The sequence below is a fragment of the Zalophus californianus genome, chromosome 6, assembly GCF_009762305.2.
Source record: "Zalophus californianus isolate mZalCal1 chromosome 6, mZalCal1.pri.v2, whole genome shotgun sequence".
NCBI classification, from domain to species: Eukaryota; Metazoa; Chordata; class Mammalia; order Carnivora; family Otariidae; genus Zalophus; species Zalophus californianus.
The window spans coordinates 44,426,781-44,454,248 of record NC_045600.1 but is presented as its reverse complement, the minus strand read 5'-3'; the positions used below and the strand labels follow the sequence as shown (position 1 = coordinate 44,454,248).

Sequence of the window (27,468 nt, the reverse complement as noted above, 5' to 3'; positions counted from 1 at the left end):
ATGAGCTACTTTAATTTCATTGGGGAATACTTTAAAACAATTACTAGTGCTGTTCGGATCTTCAGACCAGAGACCAAGTACGTTCCATAAGATACAATCAGTATTTTAACACTTTTTTGTTTGTTTGTTTTTTAAAGATTTTATTTATTTATTCATGAGAGACAGACAGAGAGAGAGAGAGAGAGAGAGAGGCAGAGGGAGAAGCAGGCTCCCAAGGAGCAGGGAGCCCGATGCGGGACTCGATCCCAGGACCCAGGGATCATGACCTGAGCCGAAGGCAGATGCTTAACCATCTGAGCCACCCAGGTGCCCAGTATTTTAACACTTTTATATATATATTACTTCAGGAATTTAAGATTTTATAAGACTACTAAGGAAGATGGGATAACCACAAATCCCACCAGTAGCTGAATATTTAAACTAGGAGTTTCTTATCTAGGATAATAAATGCCAAATTTACAGCCAGAAAAAAAAATTTTTTTTAGTAAGTACAGGCTGCAATAACAGACTGACCTTCCTCATGGTTTCAGTATTACAACCAAATACAATTTAAAAATCTCAGTACTCTAGTAAACTTTAGGAAATCACTGAAATTGACATTACCAAATCTTACATTGCTTTTTCTTAATATGAATATAGAGCTTATTCATGAACACTTAAGAAAGTAGAGGGAAAATATTGGCATGGATTAACCAAATCCCTTAATAATCAACTGAATTTTCAAAGTCCATGCTTCTTTCATTTTTACTGCAAATGCTAGTTAAGCCTTCCATGTTTAAAATGGTTAACTACTTTAATACTAAGTATCAAGGGAAAACAATTATTCCGTTAACAGAGAAACATGGAATGGCACTACTCAAAAAAAAAAAAAAAAAACTGTAATTTCACACTTCTGGGAAAGTATTTTCTCTACAAAACCTATGGGATAGCCCTCCCTCAAAACAATGGGGGAGAGGCAGAGACAAGCTAGAGTCCTGGTCACACAAAAGCCAGAGTTAGCTGCTGAAACTGAATTAACACACAGACCCAGTCATTAACAATAAACTATACAAGGAAACATTTGAGACGGTTTTTATTCAATATACAAAAGCAAAATAAATGAAGCTCTAAGAAGGTAGGACTACTTAAGGGCATCTTCTTTGGACAGTGGTACAGCCCCAATCAGGTTAACTCAGATTTTAACAAACCATGAGCACAGATGGCTAACTACATTCTGTTTCTCTTAGTAGTTTTAGGGTCTACCTAGTCATCAACCTATTATTTAAGAAATTTTTCTTCTCCAGGCTACATGAACATGGTAAGCAAAGAGATTTAAATGTTTAGAAAACGTATCATACAATAAAATTAACTTATCCATGTGAAGATGTTCTCTACATCTTCACGTCCACAATGTGCATTAATAAAATTAACATAGGATAAAACCTTCACTCCAGTCCCACAGATCAGTGACTTTATATGGTTAATACTGTTTTCCAAAACTAAGTAAAACAAGCAGCAGAGTTGTTTACTCCTTTTAGATACTTAGCTTTAGGACTCTTCATTTTAATCGAAGGGAAATTGTTCTAAGAAATCTATTCAACATATCCAGAAACAGAGCCACGTTTTTTTCTCTTGGCATCACTCTAAAGATTCATTCAGAATCATCTTCTGAGCTAAAATACTGGTACCAGAAACTCACTAGTTGCTGCTCTGACCACAGATGAGAGTTTGGTTTCAGCAAAAGAGCTTAAATAATTTGAGACTAACAGCAGTAGTTTCCCAAAAGGATGAATATGAGTACTCTTATGAACAGTGCTAGACAGGTATCAATATTTTTATCTTTCCCCTTCGAATAGTTGTTTTAAAATATTTTTGCTGTCAACATTTGTTTTATCATACAACTGATTATTGAGAGATGCACATTTGTGAGTGTTGAATGAATATAAATAAGTAAATTAGATGAATACTTTTAAATACAGACCATTATTTAATTGGGTGGGATACATCATCACACTGCTATGCCGTAGCCACACCTAAAATGAAAGCTCACACCCCTGCAGGGGGTCAGAAGTCATTATTTGCACCATGGCAATAATATTCCATGAACACATAATTGGAAGAGAAATGTTGTAGCAAGGAAAATATTTTTCTAGTTGAGTGTATCTACATTTCTATCTCCTTTCTATGCACACATCTGACATATTTTCAAAATATGCTGATTTGGAGAGCAGAGAAGAGCTATGAGAGCTATTAGCATGAGCGGTCCTCAGGCCTAAATAAACTGAACAGGCTTTAAATGAGACACATACTGCAAACCGCCACATAATTCGCCGCTCTGTGAAAGAACATTATCTGGGGATCTGATCTTGACTGCTAGGTCAGGCAGTTCATGGTGTAATCCACGAGGCTTCTCATATGCTTTCATAATACTCGACACATGTCAAAAGTGATTGTCTGGTCATTTCCTAACACTTCCCCTTCCCATGAAAAATAATTCAGACTTCAAACAAATTAGCACTTTGTCCATCGTCTGGGACCCATCCAACTCTCCTCAACCATGGGACAACTGGACAATACCAGTTAAGCATTGTGAAAATCATCAAACATCATTAATAGGCTTCTACCCCTACACCTCCTTAGTACTAAAGGGACGTATTCCATGATACACTATTATTACTCCATAGAATAACTGCTAAATAGACATTTATTATATAAGATTTTTAATTCAGGAGAATCTGTAGTACCATAGCAACAAAGAGTTGTCAGTATAGATACAAACCACAGTGTGGTATACTAATGGTTTCTGGAAGTTGGAAAACTCCTCAAGATAAAACAAGCACATAATAGCAAAAGTAATTGTAACAAGGAAAAAAAATACCTAAGTAAACAGCTGTCACTGCACAGGGAGCAGGGTGGTAAAAGCTGTACGGATTAGGAACCCAGGCTAACTATGCCGCAGCTGGACTGCAGGAATAACAGAACGTGAGGGCTGCCCAAACCAGATTAACAGGGGCCACAAATTAGATTCCGAGCAAGGAAAAGAGCCAGTAGGATACTGCCTAATGCAAGGACCTTGTTTCTGCTTTCTCCTGGCAAGTGATTTAAGTTCCTGAAATACCAGAAAAGGTAAAGATGGGCAGATATTGTAAGAGCTTCCAGGTACTCAATCTTTTAATGGCTTACATGCTTGGGAACCAACAACCTACCACTGAGATGGGTAAAGCTCACTGGCAGTCAGTCACCTTTGAGGAATCAGCTAAGGACTACATATCTAATTTCTGAAGCATGAGAAGGTGGCTTCCACATATTGCAGCCAGTAAACCTTACAGAATTTTGAGAATATTCTGGAATACATTATTAAAAGGAGATGTGTTAAAACTTAGAAAGTAGTGCTTGCTAAGAGACAACAAAGGCTTGTGAAAATACTTTGACAGGAATGCTAAAGTAACAGCCCAAGAAACCTATCTGGACTTGGCAAGGTCTGTGATGATCAAAAGTACTTGTGAACCAGAAAGAAAAATGAGGAGTGGGTGCTGACATTGTTAGCTGGATTAGAAACTGAATGGCTGCTCAAACTCTGAGCATGAATCTTCAGTGCCTAGCAACTGGTCAATAAATAATTTTCTGCATGAACTGACCCAACAGACAGATCCCTCGAGGTGTCCTCCAGACCATAAAATGTAAGGTCTTTAAAGTTTCTCTCATGAAATGGTCTGGCTCTCCTCACTCTTCTGGTTCTACATCCTCTTCTTCAGCACACTCACCCTGTTACACAATCCCAAGATGTTAACAGCTACTCTCCCAAAGGTGGGGAGGCATTGTCTCACTAGCCAAGAATTCAACAGCATCTAATTCAAGGAGCTCTTAGAGTAGGAACTCCACAAACTCATCCATAAACTCACTTGAGCATTATGTGGAATTCCTAGGTATTGGTTTTCTTCCTTTGATGTTTTAAACTTCTGAATCACTTACACTATTTTCAATTGCCTTAACTACTTCATTCCAAATAAAGCACAAGAATTCTTCCCAAAACATGCAAGCCACAATTTACCTACCTTACAAGCAGCAGCAAAAACTCAAATTTAACAAGTCATTTTTCCTTGAAACGTGCTGTTTCAAAAAGGAAAAAAAAATTTTTAACATTTTAAATGCCACAGTAATTTTTTAAATTGGTTAAGAAAAATGATGATGCTGTGCCATCCATGTTTATGAATCCTGTCAAGTGACAACAGAGGGTAATGTGCTTAGCCATTTAAAAATATGCCTTTTTAGAAGCATGGTATTTAAAAAAAAAACAACAAACACGCACACATACAATGTCATACTCTACTATTTTTTTTTAAAAATTGACAGTAATATGTCTTTATTATGTATTAAGCAAGTGTAAGAAATAGCTATTTGTAATCTTTAAAACAATGCACTGAAAATAAGTTAATTTCAGAGTTTTATTGTATTGCACTAAAGGAACAGCAGGACGGTTATACAATGTTCTCTCTCATTCAGTTTTGAAAATCTAAAGTACTTGCAAATTCTTAAGAATACCTTTACCACCAGATTAGAACAGTTAAGTATAATAACCAATTTCTTTATAAATGACATCTTTACAAATTAAAACACATTTAAAATAGCTTTAAATGCATTCTTCACAAGTAAATCAGCATATATGTTTATATCATGTTCACTTATGCTTAAGAATTAAAGCAAGTATATTACTCTGATGGAAATATGGGAAATCTCTCATTCATGCAATATACAGGGATAATATTCAAGTTGGAGGGAAAAAAATTCCACTCTTCTTATTTTGTAAATATGTCCATATATAATCACATACATGATAAATGAGGAAACCCATGAAGTTTCCCACAAGTCAGATATATATTTTCAGTTCATCAGAAGCACCTGATATCTACAGCTAATTCATAATTAGATGGCATTTCAATAAAACCAAAATAAGCCCTACAAGTTCCTATATATAACAAAAGCTTCCAATGGACTAAGGATAGTCAATAATTAATGCAATCATTCAAGGGATTATGGCTGTTCCTTAAGGAGTGCAAGTTCAAACCTGTCAACACCAGAGGTAATCATTTTATATTAATTTATACGTAATTCCATTTAAATTCTTTATCCAAGTATAACATATGAAAACAGTCTTTCCACAAGCAAAAAATGTGGAAACATTTAAAAAATAAGGAGTCATTTTTTAAAGTAACTGATCAGATTCCATAGGCTACTCTTGGAAACAGGATCTTGCTGGATAGAATCCCTTCATTTGGTGGCTTTTTGCATGCACTTTGGACCAATTCTTCTGTGTGTTGTTCTAAGAGCTCACCAAAACATAGATCATGCTGAAAAGAAGAAAAAGCCTATTAATTCAAACATTCCTGACTATAAAAACTAAAAGCACCAAAAAGTTGAGACTGCTTTACATAGCAAACTGGTTTATGGTATCACGCCACCACAGAAAATGAAAAGACCAATGACCAGTTCACGGTACGATCTCAATTTGCATTTATGGACTTCTGCCTAAGGTAGGACTTGGCTCAGTGCATGTGCTGTGGTTATTCCCTATTTCTTTTCCAATTTTAGCAAGTAGAACAGCACAGCTGAAAGCTTAATAGGGGATCAGAGCTTAGAGAAGCAATCCAAACAGTGCACTGCCCTGGAGTTGTCTAATAATAGCAGCGAGCATCTCCGGAGGGCTCACTTCATGCCAGGCCCTCCACTAGATCTTTTATGTAATGATCTCACTGAATCCTCCAAGCAGTCTTAGGAGGTGGGTACCATTATTATCCCCCATTTTACAGATGGGAATGGTCAATTAAGAAACTTCCCCAATAGGGAAAGGCTCTAGACAACAGCAACGGGTTGAAAAAGGGCACAAATGAGCAAAATAAAAACAATTACTCAGGGCAATTCTACCAGAGTGATGTGGGAAAGGCACGGTTCAAAAGCACAGATCTCTAAATGGAAATACAAAGCAAAGGGTTGTGCAAACTCGATAAACAATTTAAAGCAGAAATGAAATGACCTAGTGCCACCATCTCCTGGTGAACATTTTCCCACAACTATACATCTCCAATTTTATCATTTAGTCAATGATTCATGTCTTTCTTTTAACAAGTATGTCTTTTTTTTTTTTTTTTTTTTTTTTTATTAAGTAGGCTCCACACTAGCATGGAGCCCAACGTGGGGCTTGAAATCATGACCCTGAGATCGAGACCTGAGCTGAGATCAAGAGTGAGACACTTAACCGACTGAGCCACCCAGGTGCCCCTCCACAAATACATCTGAAGTGCCTGCTATATGCCAGCACTGTTCCAGACATTTGTTAAAGAAACTGAAAAAATGAAAATTAGCAGGAAATAAAAATGACACCTGGCATTTCACTTTTCAGAACTTATTTCTGTTTCATAAATGAGCATCTGTAAATGCACTAAAGGATACTCATTTTCACAATTATAATCTCTAAAAGCATAAACGTACCTTTTTCATAAATTTCGGTCTAGCACTTCATCGTCTTCCATAATAGAAACTTATATGATACAAAGAGAAATAAGAATATAAACCAACCATCTAATACTTAGCAAGTTTTCAAGTAACAAAAAGGAGAGGGAAATAGAAAGAAGCTGAATGATTACAATTCCATCTTATACAGCCCATCTTCTTCATTGTTCGAAAATCAGGTGGGATGTCCTCTCTGGTTGAATATATGTCAATAAAAGATGAGAAAGGGTATTTACGTAGCCTAAAGAAATATAATTCCACACTTGCGAGCGTCCTTTTCTCGTTTTAATGAGAATCTACAGGACACCTAGGGTGGTGGTTCTCAACCAGGGCTGGCTTTTGCCCCGCAGGGGGCATTCAGCACCGTCCAGAGACATTTTTAGTTTTGGTGACTGCAGGAGAGGAGGTGCTACTGGTGTCTACTGGGTGGAGGCCAGGGACACTGCTCCACATCCCACAATGCACAGGTGAGCCCCCACAACAAAGATTTATCCAGCCCAAAATGTCAACAGTGCTGAGGTTGAGAAACCCCGACCTGGAGGAATGATATGAGTCCATCAGGGTACAAAGGCAGAAGAATCGATAACTGCACCATCATATAAGACAGATCTGTTTCTTTCATTCATCCCATTCAGGTCAAGCAAGCCAGAAAATAAAGGGTAGAGCATACAGTTTGTCAAAAATGACAAAAAATTAAACACCATCTCAAGATAGTGAAGCCAGGCAAACGGTTTTTTGCAAACTCACACTTTTTTGCAATCCTCTCAAAGCCATCACTTTGCCATGGCGAATGAGGATTACCCTTCACTGATGCACTGTGTCCGAGAGTTTAGGAAGCAGCACCCCTTGCCCAAACTTTCTGCTGCGGACTATGCAGCAGCTGGCCGCCCTTGCCAAGTACCCGTTTATTCCTGTTCAGTGTGCGAGCGTTTGCCGGTGTGCACAGCGCCGTTACCGGTCACCACCATTCAAGACACTGAGTTATTCTTCAAGTAGACTTTAAGATGTTAAGACCATAATGCCTGCAAACTTTTTCAGAAGGAAAATGAAATCATATATTCATTTTATTTTTTAAACTTACCCGTATAGGTAGTAAAAAAATGCTAGAAGATAAAAAGCTAATTTGCACCAGCCTTCTTTCTGACAATACGCTAAAATGTCTGCATTCATGATGGTCGTAGGGTCATAGAGTCCTGGTCCACTCATCACTGGTCTACTCATATACCTGTAATAAACATAGTCGGTTAGCCGCTCCAAAAGGGAAGACAACCTTTGAGATGGGAAGGAGGGGTTTTCTTCTCAAGTAACATTTGTTGCAATGAGAGGTGGTCCACACAGGGAAGCAGTTTAGTTCTAGGGTGGAGTTCTTTCCTCTTATCATCTTAATTTCAAAACAAGAGCCCCTATATGAGACCAGGACAGTTAAAAAAGTCCTATCTGGTCTCCCCAACAATTTCATAAATATAAGAAAAAGAAAAATAACTGTAAAAAGGAAGTAAGATTTTAACTTTTTAACATAATTTTAGGCTTACAGAAAGGGTGCAAGAACACTTCAGCAAAATATTCCAAATGCTCACATTAACCACACAGCTTTACCCTTCTCTTTTTTGTTTTAGCTCCAAATATGCATACATTTTTTACAAAACAATTTCAGACTCAGTTACAGATGTCATACCACTTGACACCTAAACACTGCTTAAGTATATTTCCTAAAATCAAGAGCAATGAGGATTCTAACATTCCTATTAAAAAAAAAAAAACCTCTAACTCTATTATATAGATCAGACATAACTTTTAAAAGTTACGACATATGAATACATTTTATAAACAACCAAATTTAAAATCATAAAATAAACATGGAGAAAGAAGTTAGATACACTGTACATTTTGATTTATGTGAAGTTCAAAGATGGGCAAAATTAATCCAAGTTGACAAAGGTCACTGCTGTCCCAGGGAGGTACAGGGGAAACTGACAGGGATGGGGCTTCAGACTTATGCATATTATTGTATGTAAATTAAACCTCACTTTTTGAAAAACACCTTTAAAGAGTAACAAAGTAAGCTCCATAAAAGGTACTGAAGCAGTGCTTTGTTCATCTACTTGATTTTTAAAATAAATGCCAACCGATTTTCAGTTTTCATTTAGGTGACTAGCATGCAAGATAACTGTATCAACCATAGTATAATTAAAATATAATTAGGAAAAGTATTAGAAATATATCTAAATATTACCTCCAAATATGATATGCCAAGAGAGGCATATTGAGACCCAGCGTAAGCCACTCTGCTGCACAAAGAAACATGACACAGAAGAAAGCATGGATGAGGTACTCTGGAAGTACAAGCTGGAAGAAAAATACAAGCCAGTTATTAAAATGCCTTGGCGGTAAGTCAAATGCTAATTTGGAAAGCAGGTGGCAACCAAGTTTCCATAATGAAAAAAAAAATCAGTTTTCTTAGAATCGGGCACAAACGATGCTACTGAGGTCTGTTTCTGTATTTAACTTTTTACCAAAAGCAGAATTACAAGCAAACTGACCAGATGCTTGCTCTGAAAGAATAAACAGAACTTAAAATTTAAAACTCAAATTCTTACAGTAACAGATTAAATTATACAAAGTTACCACCCAGACGGTTCAGTTATTTGCTGATCACTTGGAATACTTTTTCTTTCCACCATTCAGTAATGATAAAAATACAAAAATGAGGTATCTGATCACATGCAACATGATATAAAAAAAAATCCACAAAAACAAAACTCCCGTTTAGAAAACTTTACACATTAGTGTTTTAAAGCTTTTAACAGAAACCAGGAATGCTATATAAACAATATTTAGCAAACCACATCACATTACCACAAAAGTAATTTTTCAATGGAAAGCCAAAAGCCAATAATCTCAGCACAGTCAGGGGGGAAAGAACACAGATGCAAACGATGTGCATTCTGCAATGTAGGAGGGAAAAGACAGTTCTGAACCATAAAGTTGGAATTTTCCTGGTTCCTGAGCTCTGATTCTTACATGGCCTTTCTGTTTCTTTAAGCCTGATGAACTAGACAGACACAGCAGACCAGGAGAAGCTCAGAACTCAAAAACAAAATGATTTTTTTGACTGTAGGTGGTACTAAATGAGAAAAATTATTTGAAGCAAAATGCTTTTTATAAGGTGACCAAGAGTTCATGCTTTCTTTTTCATCCTAAAGACTTCAGCCTAATGACTCTGTTAAATGAAAGTCCCAAACTTTTCATTGCAAGTTTCAGCTAAATAACTTCCTACAAGTCACAGATGCAAAGCCAGCTTCTCAAATGTCTGCATCAGATCAAAGTAAAATTATATGAATCCTCAGTATCATCAGATCATTCCCGAGAGGAAACCGTTGCTGTAGAAATAACAATTATACTACATATTCAAACCCACTTTCTAATACTCCCAAATCACTTTTTCCACTTCAAAGCTGTAAAGCAGTTTTTTTTTAATGAATATTTTAAATGAAATCCCAGTAAAACCAACTAATCTACAACACTAACCAGGTATCTTCTACAAACTTAAGCAATATAATAAATAACAAAAGATAAACTCTGCATATGTATATAAACTTGTAAATAGCACGAACCATTAAGCCACACCATTTAATTAAGATCAAAATCAAACATCTGCAAGAAAACAAGAAAATGTCCACAGGAAATCCTTGAAACGCAAGGACTGCAACCAGGACAAACCAAGAAAAATATATACTGTATTAGGAGTTCCAATAGAGCTGTTTATAATGCTAGTTTAAATTACAGGATTTTTCTTTACAATATAAGTCTATTTCAGCTCTCTAAAGCCAAGTGATATCTAACAATATAAATCATCATCCACGTTTTCATCCTACACTTCCAGACTGAGATATGGGGAGAAAATGACTTTGAAAGCACAATACCTACTGCTCTTAAACAATATGCTTTAGTAAGAGCGAGACTACAGATAATCTGCAACTCTTCCGGTTCTAATATGAAACACGTGCCACACTCCCTTCTCCTCAAAAAAGTCCAGAAACTTTTATAATGCATCTCTTATAAAAACCAGTCCACTCCAATCATTGTTTCATGGTGAAATTTCCCCATAAGTGGCACAAAAATTATTCCATTTAGGAACAAATGTTTACACAAAAGCTAGTAGCCTAAAAAATTCCTCATGCAAATATGGCTGAAATGATAGTACTTAACATGCAAATCATAATATTCTCTAGTTAAGGTTCACATTTTAAAAAAAATAGTATTTGTCTTCCCCCATACTTTGGCAGAATTGTCAAAACAAATTTTAAATAGGGAAAACTGTCAGATGCGCTGCTAGTAAGCCAATTATCGGCACCCTATCCAAATGCAACATGTGCTGATATAAAAACTTCTTCCAATCTATGCAGCATTAGGAGGTCCCAAGAACATGTCTTTTTTAAGTGAGAATTTCCTTCCATGAAGAAGAGTCAGAAATCACACATTAAATGTAAAAATGAAATTAGTCCCTCTTAAATTTACGGTAAATTAGGGGGATACCAAAGCTTGAGTGTAAAAATCCAGCTGTCTGGGTTCAAATGCTGGTTCTACCTTAGCTATGTGACCTTGTTGGTAAAGTGCTTCAACCCTGCTAAGCCTCAGCCTACCCTCCTATTCATGAGAATATCAATATACCTACCCTTCAGACAGGTCAGGAGCACTGAATGAAAAAGCCCAAGTAAAGATGCTTAGCACAGAGCCTGGTGCCCAGAAAAGCCCTCATCTGATTTCAGCTCCTCATCCTCATTTGATTATTTGAAGTAATGAAAAGCCAAAGATAGAATACTATTAATGAACAACCGTCAAAAAAAGAAATTTCGGTTTCTTAAACTCTTGGTAACAATTAGTTTCAACGGTAGGTTAAGATATTTTACAATCAACAGTATTACTTTCCAACAAGAAAGCGGATTCGTCACCTATTTTGTTTCGTAAGAGCAGAGAAGCGGCTAGTAAGTTAATACTTTTAACTGTACCTACATCAAGTCTTACTGTAGCAGTTCTTTGAAGACAAACTAGAAATCTACCCCATCGCTCGTATTTATCGAGGAAACAATGATAAAGTAGCAAACTCACTTTATAGACTCTTTTCCAAATAAAATCCCTCTGGTGTGCTATGCCTTACAGTTTTACACAACTAAAGTCTACACAAGTTCTCATCTTAAGTAATTTTTAAAGATGAATTATTGTATTTTATTGCTTGGAGACATACCCACTGCTTTCTTACAAACAACCTTTCAGCTTCTGACCAATTAGGCAAAATCAAACCTACAGACGAAAGGAGAATCCTCCTAAATGAGTAAACTAAATGAAGTCAAATATATATATAAACCCCTAAGCACAATGGAGCCACATTATAACTAAATCCATGGGAGCTCAGAACTTAGTGTAAGACAAGTCTGTCTTAGAAATTTAGAGTGATATTAGAAATAACTATGTAGACATTTGTATACAAATTGTTATCCACAAAATTCTGGCAGCATAAGTCCGAAGGTCAGCACTAGTGCAAGATTCCAGAGCCTAAGAAAAGAGCTATCATCTAGAAGGTGCTGAATAAACATCAGCTGAAAGAGTGAATAATTAATTCCAGAACAGACATAACCAAAGATAAAAGCAGACATGGTACTGAAGACTCCACTTCCAGACTACCTCCCAATAAGTCACAACAGAAGAATCTTCCTACCATCTATTAAAGTCATTTTATGTTAACTAACTTTCAAACACTGCACCAAATAATTTAATATAGAAGTGCCTATGGCTCTAGCATTTTTATTTTTATTATTTTTTTTAAGATTTTATTTATTTGAGAGAGATAATGAGAGATAGCACGAGAGGGAAGAGGGTCAGAGGGAGAAGCAGACTCCCCGCTGAGCAGGGAGCCCAATGCGGGACTCGATCCCGGGACTCCAGGATCATGACCTGAGCTGAAGGCAGTGGCTTAACCAACTGAGCCACCCAGGCGCCTGGCTCTAGCATTTTTAAAAATGCATAAGCATTTAACAGCTTTCCCTACTTGACTGGGCCAGCAAGCAAACATTTGCATAAAATGCAAAATTTCATGAAATCATAAACCTCAACAGGCATATGAACGAGGACACTGAACAGAACATTTTACAAATACAAATGCCCTGACCCTCCCCATGAAATGAATGTAGCATTAAAACATTAAACTAAAAAGCAGTACACACCTTTAATGCAATTTTGACTCTTTTAATCTTTTTGACCTTTTCAACTGTCTTTGGCCGACAATGTAAAAAGCAGATTGGAAGAATGTTAGTATGACAGCTGACAAGATCACTGGCAGATTAATAATAGTCAGAATAGTCAAGCAGGAAAAAGAATATTTTTGTAAATTCTGCCTACTTCAAAAAGTACAAATATATCATGCTACTGAGAATATTGGCCATTTTCAAAATAAGTTAAAAGCAAAAACAGTTTAAAAATCTAAAGAAAAATCCTATATTTATAACTTACAGGATTCAGGGTATTACACTGGTCTATAGGATTCTTGTAATCAGTCTTCAGTTCATCAAATGCTATAATCTAAAATAAAATTAAAATCAGTTAGGACCTTTAATAAAAAGCAACAAACCTGCCCCATCATCAAATGACAACTGAATAAAGCTAATAAAACAAAAGCAAAAGTATACCAATACTGCATGTACCAATTTATAGTAAATTCACTATGTACTAATAAATAACTAGAATCAGATTTAAAGAACTGAAAACATGTTTATACTGTCATTTAAATGAGCTGGTATCACTATGATAAATATCTTCAATTTTCAATGCCTCTGTTCAAGTCATTTTCTCTTCTTGAAATGATCTTTTCTATCTATCAAAACTTTTCACCCTAAAAACCCTCTTCCTACATCAACTCCTCTCTGTAGGTTTCCCTGACAGAAATGATTGCCTACCTGTCTAGTCACAGAGCACAGGGCTTTACAGTGCTACCAATATGGCATTTCTCTGACTGGGGTATCTGTGTACAGGTTTGTGTGCCCCTCAGGGTGAGGTATTTTTAATCATCTGTGCATGCCCTGCCCCTGGCACACGGTTCAGTGGAACACTAGAGATGGACTCACGCGCTTCAATTTGTTCCCATTGTGCCCAAACACATACATTTCAAAGTCCTGCTTCAATAAGGAAATACAAGAAATGGCCTCAGCATATAGGAACACCAAATGATTATTAAACTTCATGGCCAGGACCACCACAAAGAGTAGCGCCCTTCCTGCATGGGACAAAAGGCCAAGGTGGGAAGCTCAAAGCCAGCCCGTGCTCCTGCTGTCGAGCACCCTGGCACGGACTCTACACGAGGCTCTGCACTGAGGGGCCGCGTCTGTGGAGGATTTTTCTAATTCTTCTGCCCCAAGAGGCATCTTGTTCTGATGCACCTAAAGGCATCAGATAAGCAAGAGCAGCGCTGTTCAAGGCCAGGATAAAAGTGATCAGTCTAACCTCCTTTTGTGTCCTATGCATAGCCCTATACTTGTGGATGGTTTCATGAGGTCACCAAACCAAAGACTGACAAAGGGTAACCCAGGTAGGACCAGCTTCTCACAGTATGAGGAGTCAGTTATAAACGTAGTAAGGGGAGAAAGATCTCACCAACTTAGGAAATATATGACAAGAATGTTTGTCTACACTCTGGAGAAATGTGGGTGTAACATTTAGGGTCACTTAACACAGTACTTCAAAGTCAAAATGTACTAAAAATCAAAATAAGGGCAACACCCCACTCTGTGGTATTAAGTCAGATGTCAAAATAAGAAGCCAAAGGCACCAAGTTTATAGGAGAGTTATTTTAGTTGCTGTCACTGGTCAGCCAGGAGATAAGAGAGCTCAGTCTGCCTTTCCTCTGGTGGGTTAGGAGTAGTATCTTTGTATGTGAGACCATGTTACTCAATATTACCGGTAATCAATGGAGTTCTATATTTCTAGCTTTTACTATGCTGGTTTATTTCCCTGTTAAAGTTTTTCACTTCATAAAAAGATGGGTTGTTCTTTTTTTTTAATTTCTAGAATTTTACAAAATCCACCAACCAGACCAAATAAAAATTCTAACTAAAACAGGAACAGAAGAAAATCATTCGACATTAAGATGTAAACTCCATGACAGCAAAGATTTTTGCTGTGCTCACTGCTATGTCCCTGGGCCTGGCTCATACTTTAATGTTCAATCAATATTTACTGAATGAAAGCCTAGCTTAAAAAGAATACAGAACTCACCAAAAGGCATTTGCCCTTGTTAATGAAACCTAACACATGTTAAAAATGTTAAAAATATCATACAACTAGAAGATACTAATTTCTAATTATTTAACAGATATTATTAATCAAATACCTGACATTTGCTGTGTGATATATCCCCAATGCATCTTAGTAATAAAGTTCAAAATAAGAATTGTCATTGCAAATTAAATTACTTGCCTATAACAAGATCCAATTTAATAGCAGAGTATAAAACTTATGTTTTAAAACTAACTCTTGACTGGACATTTTCTTCAGGTGATTTCAAGGGATCTTTTAATGAGTATGTTACTGCATGAACTTCTGTTTGAAATGCTATAAGATGTTTTCAAACTCTTCTGAAAAGATCAACCTACTGGTTTTTGTATCTTTTCTGACTGTGCGTCTGGACAAAGATGTTCACAAAATTTCCAACAGAGTGCAAAAACAAAACAGATATATCCCTAAAGATATCAAACTATGCAATTCAGGATACATTCAAATTTGACACATGTCTTTAGGGAATGACTTCTGTTCAAACAAACCTATGTTCCCATCTACTCTCCACAGAGTATCAATCACATGAATTAGTACTAAACTGACAGATGTAACCAACAGCACAAAAAGTATCCTCCATAAAATGATTAATGTAAACAGGATTCTTTGAATTTCTACTTCAAATTTCCAAGTGAGTCTTCTGATACTTAAACTACCTAAGAAAATAAACTGAAGGTTATGTAGTTAATAGAAAAATTAAAATTATATACTTTAGAATTCTCAATTTGTTCCCAAAGGATACATAATCCTCTGAACTACGAAGAAATCCCCAAGGATAAAAGCTTGCCACTAATCTGTGGAGTACAAATGAATTTTTAAAAGTTCTATAATAGGACTTAAAATTACCTACTTCACCCGATACATTCTCATTTCAAAGCTGAAACTAAGTTACCCATTTTTTTAATTTATTTTTTTTTAAGATTTTATTTATTTATTTGAGAGGGAGGGAGAGAGAGAGCAAATAAGCAGAGTAAGGGGCAGAGGGAGAAGCCGACTCCCCACTGGGCAGGGAGCCGGATTCGGGACTGGATCCCAGAACCCTAGGATCATGACCTGAGCAGAAGGCATACACTTAACCAACCGAGCCACCCAGGCACCCCAAATAACCCATTTTTATTTTTAACGCAGTTCAGATTTTCCTTAAGCCAAACAACCTGGTTCAAAATGTAAACAAGGCCATCCACAGCTTTCTTAGAATCCTCATCATTTCAAAAAACAAAGAGTACCCACCAAGCAGGAAGTGACTTAAATCCATATCTACAAATGGAAGGGAAGCCACACATTTCACTTCCACCAGTGAAATGTGGAGCTAGTTTGCATTCCAAATGATCTTTATTTATTGTTCTTCCACCAAAGAGCCTATAGTGCTCTTAATTTATTGGTTCCTACTGACAAGTATTTTGAGGGAGCAGTTACCAAACAGCCTACCGAAGCATTCTCCACTATAGAGCAGTTAGGTTCTAAAATAATTATGAACATAATCACACTCCTTATCAAAAGAGAATAATTTGTAGTATTCTACTTCTGAGATTTTTTTTTTTTTTTAACACAGGACACTGCTGCCATTTAAATCATTTTGCCAGGCTATGTTCCCTAAGAAATCCTTGTTATTGGCATGATGAAACCTGACTTAAAATTTACATGAATGAACATGTCCAATCATTCAAAAGAGGACTGATATTCCAGAAGTCACTAAAAGAGTATGAGGAGGGCAGAGGCAAATATAAGATACATTTTTAATGAACGCTGACTTCCAGAAGGCTGCTTCTAATTTTGTGCTAGAGAAACAAGAATCCTTAAAAATCTGTTGTAGAACTGTCACGAGGAACTTACTTGTTCCTTACAGTAACCAGTAAGGATGTGCTTCTATCCTGCAGCAAGATGTAAGTAAAAGAAAAAAAGAAAGAAAAAAGAAGAAAAACTGCCCTAGGGAAGTTTAAGATTTGTGAGCACTTTCGAAGACAAATTAAAACTACCTCCACTAAATCCAGCTACCCTGAATACAGAGGTGGCTAGGAAGAGTGTCTCTTGACAAACTCTGGCGGTCAAAGTATGATTTAGGGGAAAAGTTCGGAGATGCAGTCAACAAAGTAATCAATCCAATCTGCATCAAAGTTCACAAGGAAAATCTGGAGAAAAAAAGGGGGGGCATTCTACTCGAAGAACGCCCAACAAGTGCTGAAAATAGAGTTGGAAATTCATCTAAAGTAGGCTATACTATCTCATTGGGGCCACACTCCAGCGGAAACCCGAAAAGAAAGACAATGTGATTAAATAATTGTAATTCGGCAAACTTCATTCCCGCTAAGCACGCAGCATGCCTCCGTGAGCCCTTGACATCCTCCCCGGGGATGCGGGGATGCCGAGCCCCGGGCCGGCTCAGGTCCACGCCAGCGAAGCGCTGTCCCGCAGGGCCCCGCAGGGCCCCGCAGGACCGCGGGCGCCCCACCCATCCAGGGAGGAGTAGCGGCGCGCGCGGCCTGAGAAGGGGCACAGCGGGCGCATCCATAGGGCCACCGCAGCCTGGACCTGCAGCCCCTGGACCTGCAGCCCCCGGCCCGCAGACGGAGGGTTAGCAGAGCCCTCGCCGCGCGGCCTGTCCCGCTTCGGCCCCATCCCCCGGCGTGCGGACCTCCGGGGGCCGTCGCCGCACGGACCGCAGACGCGGGGCGAGAAGAAGCTGCGCCGCCTCCTCGCCCTTCTTCCCCCGGTCCCGGCTACTCACGTGCCAGATGGCGAAGAAGATGAGCGCGGCGGTGAGCAGCAGCGCCAGCATGTAGCAGAAGGCCGCGAACGTGAACGCCATGGCCGGGAAGGAGGAGCAGGCAGCGGCGCCGGTGCCAGCGGAGAAAGGCGGCGCAGGGCCCTCTGGGTAAAACCATTCACTTCCCCTGGCCTCAGCCACGACCGCCGCCGCCGCTGCTGCCGCCGTCGCGGCGCCCGCCCTCTCTGCGCGCCTGCGCACCGGCCGAGGTGCGCCGGCGCCCTCTGATGGCCGAAGCCTACGATGCACCAACATTGTCCGCGCAGCAGATTGATTTTTCTTTTCCTTCCCTCGTTCATTCTTTGAACAAATATTTATTGAATGAGTGCCTAGTATGTTTCAGGCGCTGTGCTTCCCCTTTGAGATACAAAGATAGGAAACATAGTACTTGCGCTGAAAGAACTTAGTATAGTGCCGGAAACGAACACTTAAATAAATCATTACGGTATTATAACCCTGTTAACGGAAGTCTGCGGCTCCTGATGAAAGGTCAGAGAAGGGTATCCATCCCGTTCTGCAGCGTTCAGAGCAGGATTCCTGGAGTATCTGTTTCTTAAGCTGAGGCGTATGTGATGAGCAGAAGTCCAGGCAAAGAGAAGGTAGAACGACAACTCCTAAGAGAGGGTTCAGCTTGAGCAAAGACGCATAGATGAAAGAAAGAAAGAGAGAGGGAGGAAGGGAGGAAGGGAGGGAGGGAGGGAGGGAGGGAGGAAGGAAGGAAGGAAGGAAGGAAGGAAGGAAGGAAGGAAGGAAGGAAAGAAGGAAGGAAGGAAAGAAAAAAAGCTCAGTGTCTCAGGTGAAATCACCAGCAGTTCTAAATTAACGGAACCTAGCACAAAACAGTTTTGAGAGTTCAGGGTTAGCGGGAGGTTCAGACCACAGAGTGTCTTATAAGCTTGGTTTTGTTCTTATGCTGGTTGTGACCCACAAAATTGATTCACCACCTGCTAACTGATCGCTGCTGATGGAAGTGGAAATCACTGAAGGATTTAAGCAAGAGAGGGACATTTAGATTTGCATTAAAGATCATTCACCCTAGCAAATTGTATAGAGAGGGGTTTAGAAGCGGAGTCTATCCAGTGCTGTCCAGCAAAACTTGTGGCAATAGTGGCAAAAGAAATTTTCTTTTTCTGCACTGTTCAATACAGTAGCCACTAGCCACATGTGGCTATTGAGCACTCTCAATGTGGCTAGTATGATTATGGAATTGAACGTTAAATCTTGCTTATTTTCGTTAATTACAATGTAAGTAACCACGTGTAGCTAGTGGCTACTGTCTTAGACAGTGCAGGTCTATACCACCAAGATTACAGGGCACCCGTGTGCAAATCACAAGGGTATTCTATCCAGAAAACAAAGTCCACACTAGGGCACAGGAATGCAGGCTGTGTGTGCAGTGTGCAAACTGCCCAACTGTGCACCATGATCCTGAATAGAGGAGTGTGAGAGCAGCAGGAAGGAGCCCTCAGCAATGGTCCAGCAGAAGCTGGGCTCTGACCAAAGCAACAGAAACCAGGAGAGAAAGGAATGAACAGATTTGATAGTATTTGAGAGATAAGCTCAGCAGGACTTGATTGATTGGATGCAGTGGTTAGAGAAAGGAAGGCCTACAGGCCACAGAAGCTTAGCAAAATACAATTTTGGGCAATATTTGTCCAAGAGAGTTCATCATCTAATGAGGGGTGCAGTTTCCTGGATTCAGGGAAAAGTTTTTGGGGAATTGTCTAAGCCAGACCATGAGATGCAGCTTGGTTCTTATAAATAAATTCCGTCTACACTTTGGGAAGTGATGGTTCATCACCAAGAATCTCCAAGTCCTCCTACCTTTTAGCAACAAGCTATTCTCCTGATTCGCTTGAAATGTAGCTTTCCCTTACCTGGTAACTATGTGTAGCACCTTACTACACAAAATGGAACTGCCTCCCAAGAACACATCCTTGGTTCTGGAAGGGACGTCCCGCATTTCACCTGAGGAGATGGAGAGACTTGGCAAGAGAAATTTTTTCTGCTCCAACCCCCCTTAATCCTTAACTGCTGTTATATTATAAAACCCAAGCCCCTCCACTTCATTCAAGGGTAGCATTTTAGGTATTTCAATGAGGGTTTATTGAGCATCCATTCTATATCGTGTGGAATACTGATTTGCTCAGAAGCTGGGGCAGTATGAAGCCCTTTCACATTTTACCAGAACACATAGGTAAATTGTAGACCTGCATTGTCTAGTAGAGGAGACCTGTAGTCACATGGCTATTTAAATTTAAATTGATAAAATTAGGGGCACCTGGATGGCTCAGTCATTAAGCATCTGCCTTCAGCTCAGGTCATGATCCCAGGGTCCTGGGATAGAGCCCTGCATCGGGCTCCCTGCTCCATGGGGAGCCTGCTTCTCCCTCTCCCACTCCCCCTGCTTGTGTTCCCTCTCTCGCTGTCTCTCTTTCTGTCAAATAAATAAATAAAATATTTAAAATAAGTAAATAAATTTAAATTGATAAAATTAAATAAAACTAAAAATTCAGTTCCTCAGCTATACTAGCCATATTTCAAACGCTCAATAGCCTCATGTGGCTGGTGGCTACTGTGGTGAACAATGTAGATATAGAATATTTCCATCATTGCAGAAAGTGCTGTTTGCACTGCTTTAGACAGTATTACACCGCTGTAATCAGTTAAAGAATACACCCATTTTAATGAGGGCAAAGGGCTAATTAGATCAACTATAGGCAAGGCAGTTGGTGAGGAAGATAATGGGTTTACTTGACATTTTGGAGAACCCTTACAAGCAGCGAGTGGTCTATACCATCCTCATTCAATCAATTCTCAGTATTCTTTGGAAGTTGCATCAACCCTTCCACCTCATGGGAGTAATTTTGTAGTACATACTGAATTAAGTTCCTACTTCTACTTGTATATATGGCTGGGGCTGGATGATATTGCAAAGAAATATTAATCTTATGTTCTCTTTCTCTCTCTCTCCTGCACCCCCCTTCTCCCACTCAGACTTCCTTTGTTCAACTTGTCTTTTCCATCAGTTTGCGCCCACTCCACCCACACTGCCCATGCCCCCAGCCCAAAAGGCTAGGCACAGGTCAGCCACTGGAGAATTAGAAAACAAAACACAAAATACAAAGCATGCAGTCTGAGAATGGGACCCAAAGAGTTCAGATACACACCTGAAAGAAATTTCCAGCCCCCTAGACTAGATAAAGAAAGCCAGTAGTGGGAAGGGGGGAGGGGAGGTGCTGAGCGGTTAAGAGAATGTGAGCTCAAGATATCTTCAAGCCCCCACACTAACAAGCTCAGCCATGCCAATCTCCAGGGAATAGCCTGGCCTCCCCCCTGAGCTCAGCTTTCTTTTTCACTGTGTCTGTTGAGAACTGCCAGACAGCAGCAGGCCATCTTCACACATCCATCATCCAAGTGGTAGTCATGTTTGCCACTCTGCTCAGCACCCCATCCAGCCCGTGCCAGGGAGACAGTCCTCTTTCTATGGCCAAGGAAACTCATAAACCGCACACACACCCCCATGGGGAGCAATAACTAGGAAACTCAAAGACATGGTGGTAACATAAAAGGGAAAGCTCCTAGACAATCGTGAATTTGCACTTAACCAAGTTGAGCTCTCCCACAGATGTGAAATAATAGGTGAACTGTAATCCTAGTTACATAGATCATATGGTGCCCATGACGCTTTGGGAGGATCTGGGCCCTGGCCTTGAGTAATGAGGCACTTCCAAGAGGATAGAACCCTGAGCACAGAAAATTGTGGGCCAGCGGTTCCCCACCTTCCAGAGGAGGTTTGCACATTGGAAGGAAAAGCCATTTCACCTGGGGGTTGTGCGTGGCACTTGGATCTGGACATTGACATGGGACTTGAAAAGAGTAGCTATGGAGCTGGGAAGAATGGGAGGTGTAGCAGGAAGTATTGGTTGCCCCCAAAGCCACCCCACTTCTTTCTTGTTGACGGAGTTCGAGGTTTGTCTGGGGTTCATGGTCCCCATGCCATGTGCTTAGAGGAGGAGCCCTTCTCAGCCCAAGGTTTTGGGAAAAGGCAGCTCTTGTCCCTCCAGAGTGAGGTCTGACTCCCAGTTGCTTTCCGTATAGAGTGGAGCTGATGACTATCGGTGTTATTTTTTGTTCACTATACACATTTCTTTTTTTTTTAAGATTTTATTTAGTTATTTGACACAGAGAGAGATAGAGAGAGAGCGCAAGCGGGGGGAGCAGCAGAGGGAGAGAGAGAAGCAGGCTCCCCGCGGAGCAGGGAGCCCGATGTGGGGCTGGATTCCAGGAACCTGGGATCATGATCTGAGCCAAAGGCAGACGCTTAACCAACTGAGCCACCCAGGCACCCCTCACTATACACAGTTCTAACACACTGGGTTACAGCTGCATGCTGTAAAGGGCATTGGATTGTCTAGTAGGATGTGGCTTCTCCGTATTGGGTGGCTGTGTCATCCACCTTGCCCTTTGCCCTGGAAATACCTGTTACACAACCATTTACAAGAAGAATCAATGTACAGAAACGACTCGCTCGACAATTTCATGTGTGCAAAATATGTCTTTATTGTTATTGTTCTTATGTGTCTTTTTTTTCATAAAATCACATAAAGGTAAAATTTAAAGCTGGTGAAAAACATAGATTTTAAGAGTATGAGGACTTTCGATACACACATAAGTCCATGTAATAACCACCACCACACAAGACAGAGAACATTGCCACCACCCCACTTAATTCCCTCATGACCCACCGCCATGGGCAACAACCCGTTCTGCTTTCCAGTACCATAGATTAGTTTCACCTGTTCTTGAATTTCATTAAATAGAAACATATGCATTCTTTGTGTTTCCTTGTTTGGCTCAGCATAATGTTTTGGCACTTTACTCTTTGAGATTCTTCCACATTGCTGCATGCATCAATAATTTATTCATTTTTAAAAACAACTTTATTAAAGTATGACTTACAAAAAATAAAATGTACTCATTTTAAGTGCACTATGATCTTAGACAAAATTATACACTGAGGTAACCACCCGTAATCAGTGTGTTCAATGTTTACAGTACCCCCAAAAGTTTCACTCTCCCCCTTCCTAATCCCCAGCCCAAAGCCATCACTGAGTCTGTCATCACAGATTAAATGTGTCTTTTCCAGGGTATCATAGCATTGAAATCATACAGTATGCATTCTCATATCTGGATTCTTTCAGCATGTCTCTGAGATTTGCCCATGTTATTGTTGTTGTATTAGAAGTTAACTCCTTTTTATTGCTCTGTAACATTCCATCACATGAATATATCATAATCTGTGTTCCATCCTCCTATTGATGGACATCTAGGTTATTTCCAGTTTGGGGCTATTATGGATAAATCTGCTGCATACATTCTTGTACAAGGCTTTTTTGTGAACACATATTTTCATTTCTTTTAGGTAAATATTTAGGAGTGAAATTGCTGGGGCGCCTGGGTGGCTCAGTCATTAAGTGTCTCCTTTCGGCTCAGGTCATGATCCCAGGGTCCTGGGATCAAGCTCCGCGTCGAGCTCCTTGCTCCGCAGGAAGCCTACTTCTCCCTCTCCGGCTCCCCCTGCTTGTGTTTCCTCTCACTGTCTCTCTCTGTGTGTCAAATAAATAAATAAAATCTTAAAAAAAAAAAAAAGGAGTGAAATTGCTGGGTCATAGAGAAGGTGCTATGTTCTTTTGTTGTTGTTCTTTATTGTTTTTTATTTTTTTTAAAGATGTTATTTATTTGAGAGAGAGAGCAAGAGAGAGAGAGCACAAGCAGTGGGGTGGTGGGGAGAAGGAGAAGCAGACTCCCCTGCTGAACAGGGAGCCTGCTTCGGGGCTCGATCCCGGGACTCCAGGATCTTGACCTGAGCCAAAGGCAGATGCTTAACTGACTGAGCCACCCAGCCACCCCCTTTACTGTTTTTAAATCACTTAATTCTGACTCTAATTCCCCTTCCACTCAATTAGTGAAAGATTATGTATCAGATATTATCCAGTGTCACCCTAGAGTTTTGGAATTGTATGTCCTCACGGCAGCAGAACGGACAGCTCTTAGAAGTCTTGCCAAGGCTAGAAACTCTGGTCCCTCCAGGCACCCTGGGGTCGTCCTCTCTACCATGTCACCACCTCCCCAGGGCCCACAGAGCAGGGCACAGGGGGCCACTGTCTGCAAGACCCAGAGACCTCTGATCCCTTTCCAATTTGGGAGACTAAGCACTAACTCTTCTTTTTCTCCCCAACCCCACAGCCCTCACTCACCACCCTCCCTCTCTGGGACACCCAGCAGAGTCTCTTCAATGCAGTTACGACTTTCACAAAAGGCAAGGAGAACTGTTGACCTCAAATGGCTTCTTCTTCCTGGGTCCTGCCAGCAAAAATACTCAAGCAAGGAAGCCTAAAGGGCCTCACCACTTTCACAGTATGGAGGAAGAAGGGAATACAAAAGTAAAACACCAACAATTATTTCAAGACATTAATTAGCCACCTTTTAAGCACCAGCATGGGTGTTTAACCTTCTCTGAGAACTTTGCACGTTGGATTACCTGAAGTTGTAATCTGAACGTCCTCTGTACTTCATTCTCTCTATGGAACATACTTTTCTCAAATTTCCTTTATTAGAGATTCTGCCCATTTCACCCGTGTGTGGGTTATTCAGGCTCACTAGGGTGACAAGGAACAGAGTCGTGCTCAAGTTGCATGGGTTTATGGAAGTTTGTCATCAGAACAGACTGGAAAGAAGAGGAGCTAGGTACAGAGGAGACAGCCCCCAGGGCAATGCTGTAACTCAGCAGGACAACATCCTCAAGCAGACCACACAGATTCTTTGTCTCTGAACAGGAGATACATACAGACACTCGGCAACAGTGGGCAAGCCCACAAGTGCGGAGTCACTAAAGAGAAAGCAGTAAGCAGAACCCAGGAGTACGTGGAATCTCAGAGTGAGGCAAAAGCATAGATAACACAAGTTAGGAGTAGATCAAAACCGTGCCTAAGCAAAAGCCAAGTAACCACTCCCCACCCCCCACCACAGGCACTGCTTCTTTTCCTAAACAAGAATGGGAAAGTATTCAAACTCTGTAAGATCAACAGTCCAAATGGGCACTGCTTGCTTGCTACTTGTATCTATTCTTCAAGTCTTCCTAAGCCACCTCATTAGTTCTGAGACATCACAGAACCTGACACTGGGAGTCTAGCAATGCCACGGGCTCGGAAAACATGAAAAAAAGAGCCAACTTTTGCAGACATAACATAGCAAACCCTCATGTTATGAAGGTGCTATTCAGCCAGCATGGCGCACCAGTCTCAAGGCTTCTACGTGTGGGAATTAGGCCAGATAATGAGTGTGCGGGTATGTTTTTTCATTTGTTAATCTTTGAATTTTATACTCTTTTGTGGTTAATCTTAAAATTGTACACTTTAAAAATCTTTACACATTTTTGTATTAGAAACATTTTATAATTTTTTAAAGTAAAAAGTTCCTAATTTTTAAAGAACCTATTTCCCTCCAGTTCTTTTGGATGCGCTCCATTTCTCTTTCTCAGAGAAGGCCGCAGCCTAGTAGAACAGTAATGAGGTTCCACCTCTCACCTCCAACATTACGTGAATTCTCACCTTTGGAAGCTGGGCTGCATCGTAGCCAGGCCAGGCCTGAGGCAGGTACAGCGTCCTGGCCTGTTGGCATCTTGTGGGCAGGGCTGCAGGAAGCTAATGGGGAAGGTGCAGGACGCCGGGGTAGCCACGAGCTACTATAACCCCCCAGGCCCTCAGGGATGTAAAGGGAACTGAATCTGAACTGATAATGTGAGAGTGGTTATGAGGCAGGAGGGGCTAACATGGGCCATGGGTAAAGGAAACTCAGATTGGTTTTGAGCAAGTCAAAGCAGTGAAATTGAGATGACATTAGCGGAGTACATGGCCAGGTGGTTCAACCATAGGAGCAGTGGAATGAGGCAGGGAGGTGCTTTATTACCCTAAGTGTGGAGGATCAACAAACTTCTGCATTTGAGGTGAAAACCAGAAAATTCAGTCTGTGTAGCTGAAGCAAGGTGCTTCTAGTTCCCAGGACATATTCCAAGTTCAGTGAGGCTCAGCTGTACAGCCTTCCCTGGGTCAGGTTCTTCATTATCCTGAGTACTCTCATGATCTATCATCTCTATCATGAGCTAATCCCATGACTAGAGATGGATTAAAATGAATCCCCAGAAATTTCAACAAGGAATGTGTGCTACCAATATGGACAAAATTGAACCACCTCACTGAGAAATATAGAAGATGTAACAAAGATTTTCCTTGACTGAAGTTTAAAAAATGTCATTTTCCCCAAATTAATTTATATTAGCATGATTGTAATCAACATCCCAATGTGATTTGGAACTAAATTATTTTAGAGTTCACCTTAAACAATAAATACATGAAAATGCCAAGTAAATATGTGAAAATAAAGAACGATGAAAAGAAATTAGCCTTATTGAGATTGGAAAACATCTTATAAACCTGTAGTAATTCTAAATATGATTGAGGCACAAAAATCAACAAGCATTAACAATGTAGTAGAACAATTATGTCAGAAAAAGACCACATTCTATATAAGAATTGAACACTTTCTAAAGGAAGCATCCCAAATTATTGGGAAAAAATATTTTAGATATGTTAAAAGCTTTGTTGAGGTATGTTTAATAATTTAAATTCTCTCTTTATATTATATAATTAGGTCAAGCCAAGGTTAACCATAAAATGATAAAAGAACACATAGGGTTGTCAAATCTCTGGGCATGGGTGTCTTTTTAAATGAAACTTTTTAAACTAAAAAGCAGTGAGTTACATCACATACACACACACACACAGACACACACACACACACACACACACACACACACAAAACCCCACCCAATCAACAGATTCAACATTACAAATAAATAAATACAAATTTTAAGACAGTAAATAAATAAAAGAGGAAACAAATATTCCCAGCAAAATAAAAAAAGACAAAGGATTAATAAGTACATTGAAAACTCACTAAAATCAATTCTAAAAAACCAGCTGATAAATGGACAAAAGATAGGATCACAAAATATACAGTTGTATGTGACTAACAAAATATATGAGATTCAAGTCTCTCTAGTAATCAAGGAAAAGCAAATTTAAAAATAAAGATAACAACTTTGTAAATCAAATTAGGCAGTACTTTAAATAAATAAATTCATTGTTGGCATGGTTCCCTTGTCTGTACCTGCTGACAGTCCAGTTCAGTATAATAACCCTCTTAAAAATAATCCAAAGCATGGAAAAATTCTTTTGCACAAAAATATCTTCAGCAGTAATTTTGGAAACAACCAAAATATCCAACAACAAGAGAATTATTGAGTAAACCATGATATAAGCACTCAGAAAAATATTATAAAGCTACATTTATGAATAGTTTTTTTAAATAAAGAATGTATATATTATGTTACTCATGAAATTGGATACATACCATATATAATTGTCTTCTATATGTGGAAATAGATTGAAATGAAACTAATATATATTAAAATGTTTTCCCCAGTTTTATTGACATATTATTGATATACAACATGTAAGATTAAGGTGTACAACATGATGATTTGATACACAAATATAGAGTTGACCGTTGAACAACATGGAGGTTAGACCCCCTGCACAGTCAAAAATCCATGAATAACTTTTGGCTCCCCCCAAAACTTAACTAGTAATAGCCTACTGTTGACCAGAAGCCTTACCAGTAACATAAACAGTTAATTAACATATATGATATATATGTATCATATACCATATTCTTACAATAAACTAGATAAAAAGAAAATATTAAGAAAATCATAAGGAAGAGAAAATACATTTATAGTACTATACTGTATCAAAAAAAATCCACGTATAAAT

The 27,468-nt window shown here is 39.4% G+C and overlaps 1 protein-coding gene across 2 annotated transcripts; it reads right to left on the bottom strand.

Moving 5' to 3' along the window:
* Window positions 1-4,408: 4,408 nt before the first annotated feature.
* CNIH1 (cornichon family AMPA receptor auxiliary protein 1) lies at window positions 4,409-17,745 on the bottom strand. 2 transcript variants are annotated; one of them, XM_027571958.1, is made up of 6 exons: window positions 17,534-17,745; window positions 12,994-13,062; window positions 8,720-8,832; window positions 7,568-7,711; window positions 6,466-6,514; window positions 4,409-5,327 (listed from the first exon to the last, which is right to left on the bottom strand). In XM_027571958.1, exons 1-5 carry the CDS (start codon window positions 17,612-17,614, stop codon window positions 6,493-6,495), a joined length of 429 nt encoding a protein of 142 aa, XP_027427759.1. In that variant the 5' UTR covers window positions 17,615-17,745; the 3' UTR covers window positions 4,409-5,327; window positions 6,466-6,492. The 2 variants fall into 2 exon arrangements, with proteins under 2 accessions (XP_027427759.1, XP_027427758.1); XM_027571957.1 differs by lacking the exon at window positions 6,466-6,514.
* Between the last annotated feature and the right edge of the window lie 9,723 nt (window positions 17,746-27,468).